The sequence below is a fragment of the Otolemur garnettii genome, unplaced genomic scaffold, assembly GCF_000181295.1.
Source record: "Otolemur garnettii isolate 467f Iridium unplaced genomic scaffold, OtoGar3 scaffold00057, whole genome shotgun sequence".
Taxonomy (NCBI): Eukaryota; Metazoa; Chordata; class Mammalia; order Primates; family Galagidae; genus Otolemur; species Otolemur garnettii.
The window spans coordinates 9,914,870-9,917,754 of record NW_003852452.1 but is presented as its reverse complement, the minus strand read 5'-3'; the positions used below and the strand labels follow the sequence as shown (position 1 = coordinate 9,917,754).

At 35.6% G+C, this 2,885-nt stretch overlaps 1 protein-coding gene across 2 annotated transcripts in view; it reads left to right on the top strand.

Moving 5' to 3' along the window:
- DENND5B (DENN domain containing 5B) overlaps positions 1 to 2,885 on the top strand; it is a 192,394-nt gene that overhangs the window by 159,338 nt on the left and 30,171 nt on the right. For both annotated transcript variants that reach the window (XM_012806795.2, XM_023514699.1), the window contains one exon: positions 1,019 to 1,100. In XM_012806795.2, coding sequence (XP_012662249.1) covers positions 1,019 to 1,100 — 82 coding nt within the window. The remainder of the gene's footprint in view (positions 1 to 1,018; positions 1,101 to 2,885) is intronic.

The window sequence follows — 2,885 nt, the reverse complement described above, 5'->3', positions numbered from 1 at the left end:
TTTATATAACAAGGCTACCAGTAAAATTGGATTTGGGCCCACTATAATGACCTCATCCAAACCTGATCGTCTGCAGAGACCCTGTTTCCAAATAAAGTCATGGCATTTAGAGCTACTGGTAAGGGGCAGGACTTCAGCATCTTTTGTAGGGGCACAGTTCAAACCACAGCATCTACCATTGCCCTAATTCAGTGTCATCATCCACTTACTGTATTAGCAGATGATTTCCAAATTACTCTCTCTAGCCCTAGTTTCTGGATGTCTAGGAACTGAGCACAAACTTGTTATCTCAGCATTTCTTCCTCCTGTACCTGTCAGACCTCCTCTGTTCTGTCTTTTTAATGGGATCAACACCCTCCGCTCAATCAAACTAGAGGCCAGAAAGTCATCTATAATGAGTGGAAAGCCCACAGAACATGACACTGGAACGCTCTGCCCTTACACGAGTGTGCAGTTTCTTAACCTCTTTGAGCCTTAGTTTCTTCATTTGAAAAATTAAGATTTAAAACCTTCAAAGGATAATTATAGTAAGTTGAGATAGTATATATTAAAACAATATTTATGTCTCTCATCCCTGCTCCTTCATGAGAGGGACTCACTTTTAACTCTCTTTGGAAGTGCTATAAACTTTCTCTTTGTTCTTCTTAAATAAAATCTCTTTTTGTTACCCTGAAAATAAAATAAAACTGTATTTAATATTGGTAGGGGTTTTTGCTATTAGAATGAATAACTAGAAAATGACTGATCTTATAGCCAAAATTATTTGCTAGGTGGGCTTTTATGATTCATTTTAAATTTCCAAATAAGCTTCGGATTAATTACAAAGAGAATAGCTGATTTACTGTATTAATAAAATAGCAACATTCGGGAAAAAGATTTTGATCTTTTCTGTTGTATTTAAAATTTGTTCTTATGAAAGCAGTTTCAAAGCATTTATTTATTGAATGCAAGTCATGTAGATTATTTTTAAGTCTCTACTGTTATTTTTCTAATATTTTGCTGATATTTTTCTACATAGTTGCCCTCGGACCAGAAAGAAGAAAATCTGACTCAGGAGTAGTATTGCCAACACTCAGGGTCTCTCTTATCCAAGACATGAGGTATTTGTTACATACATTAACATGTGTTGATAACTTTGAAATATTTTGTGCCTTTCACCTGAATTGCTCAACTAATGATGGCTATGTATACTTTTTTGCTTATGTATTCTGAAAGAACTTTTCATAATTTTATTTTATCTTTTATAGTATCATATTGTTTCCTGACATTAAATCCAAAGGGAAGAAGCTGAGAAGAGTTTTAAAGCATCTCTAAACTATTTTATAACTTCCTTTGATTAGTTTTTTAAAACTACTTATAATACCTGCTACCCTAGATAATAGACAAAAAAATCTGCAAATAATGGCGGGTTGCTTAGCAGAAAAAGTGGCTGTCAGGTAGATTTGATTTGAAGTAAATGCAAATCTGAGAATTGTCACTTCCGATTACCTATCTTAGAAATCTTTAGAAGGCATGAAGATATCTAAAATAAATGTATTTATTAAGGAAGGCAGAGGCTTTTTCTTTTGAATATTTTACATACAGTACTTAGTCCACTCTTAGAGCATGTGAGTTTAGAATGCTGTCACAACATCTATAATACTTGTAACTATTTTCTTTTATGGTGCGCCTTATTTGTCAATATTTGATTTGTCAGATATTTGCAACTGAAAAGTATAACTTTTGTGAGTGGCAGGATAGTGAAGGAGCACATCCTGGCTTCACCACTTACTGTGTGGTGACCAGAGGCAATTTTTATACCTTCTCTGTCCCTCAGTTTTTCTGTCTCTCCAAAATAATAGATATAGAAACAGTACCTATCTCATAGGATTGTTATGAGAATTAAATGAGTTGGTCCCTGCAAAAAGTTAAAAGAAATACTTTGCTTATGCTAAGTGTTGCTAAATGATAGTTGTCATCTGAATCAGGTGATGTATTTGTACCTTAAATGTCAGTATTCCTTGATAGATGGTTGTGGTGGCCTGTATGTGGCTTCTGATTCCTTTTGATGGTCAGCATATGAGGAATACTTATAACTATGAAGAGACAATAATCCCAGTTTCCCTAACAGAAGCATAAAGCCACGTGTGCTCTGCAGTGATCTCACAGAAGCCATCAAGTTAAGGTGATGGTCGTTGCAAGCTTTGAAGCTGTAACTTCAAGCCAAACTTCTAAAACCTGATTAGGAAATGGTCGCATCACATAAGGCTACCCTGTTCTTCCAATTTCTTGCTTAATTATTTTCATCTACTTCCTGTTGTTTTTTTGGAAGGAAGGAGATCTTAGATTTACTCTCCTCACTTGGTAAGAGGCAATATAGCATGCTGCTGAAGACTTGGGCTTCAGAACCAGCCTATAAGGATTTGTATTTCAGCTTTGCTGCTCACTAGCTCCTTGTGGCTTTGCCTACACTCTCAGTTTTATCACCTGTAAAATGGGTATAATAATAATGCTTCTCTCAAAATGCTGGCGTCAAGATTGAATGAGTTAATAAATATAAGATACCCAAAACAGACCAGAAATATATATATGTATATGTGTCCATACTAACTCCTTCCATATGATGTCCACTTCTGTTGGTTGGCCAGTTATAATCCCTTGGACAGTCAACTTACATAGCTACTTCTATATTTTTGTTTTTGTCTATGTGTGTGTATATTTTTACGTGTACACACACACACAAATATGCAGAGGGTACAAATAAATGTATACACATTTTAAGAAAGGGAAAAACTGTATTAAAATTTCAATACTCAGCTGGGCACTGTGGCTCACATCTGTACTCCTAGCACTCTGGTAGGCTAAGGCAGGTGGATTGCCTGAGCACAGGAGTTTGAGAGCAGCGT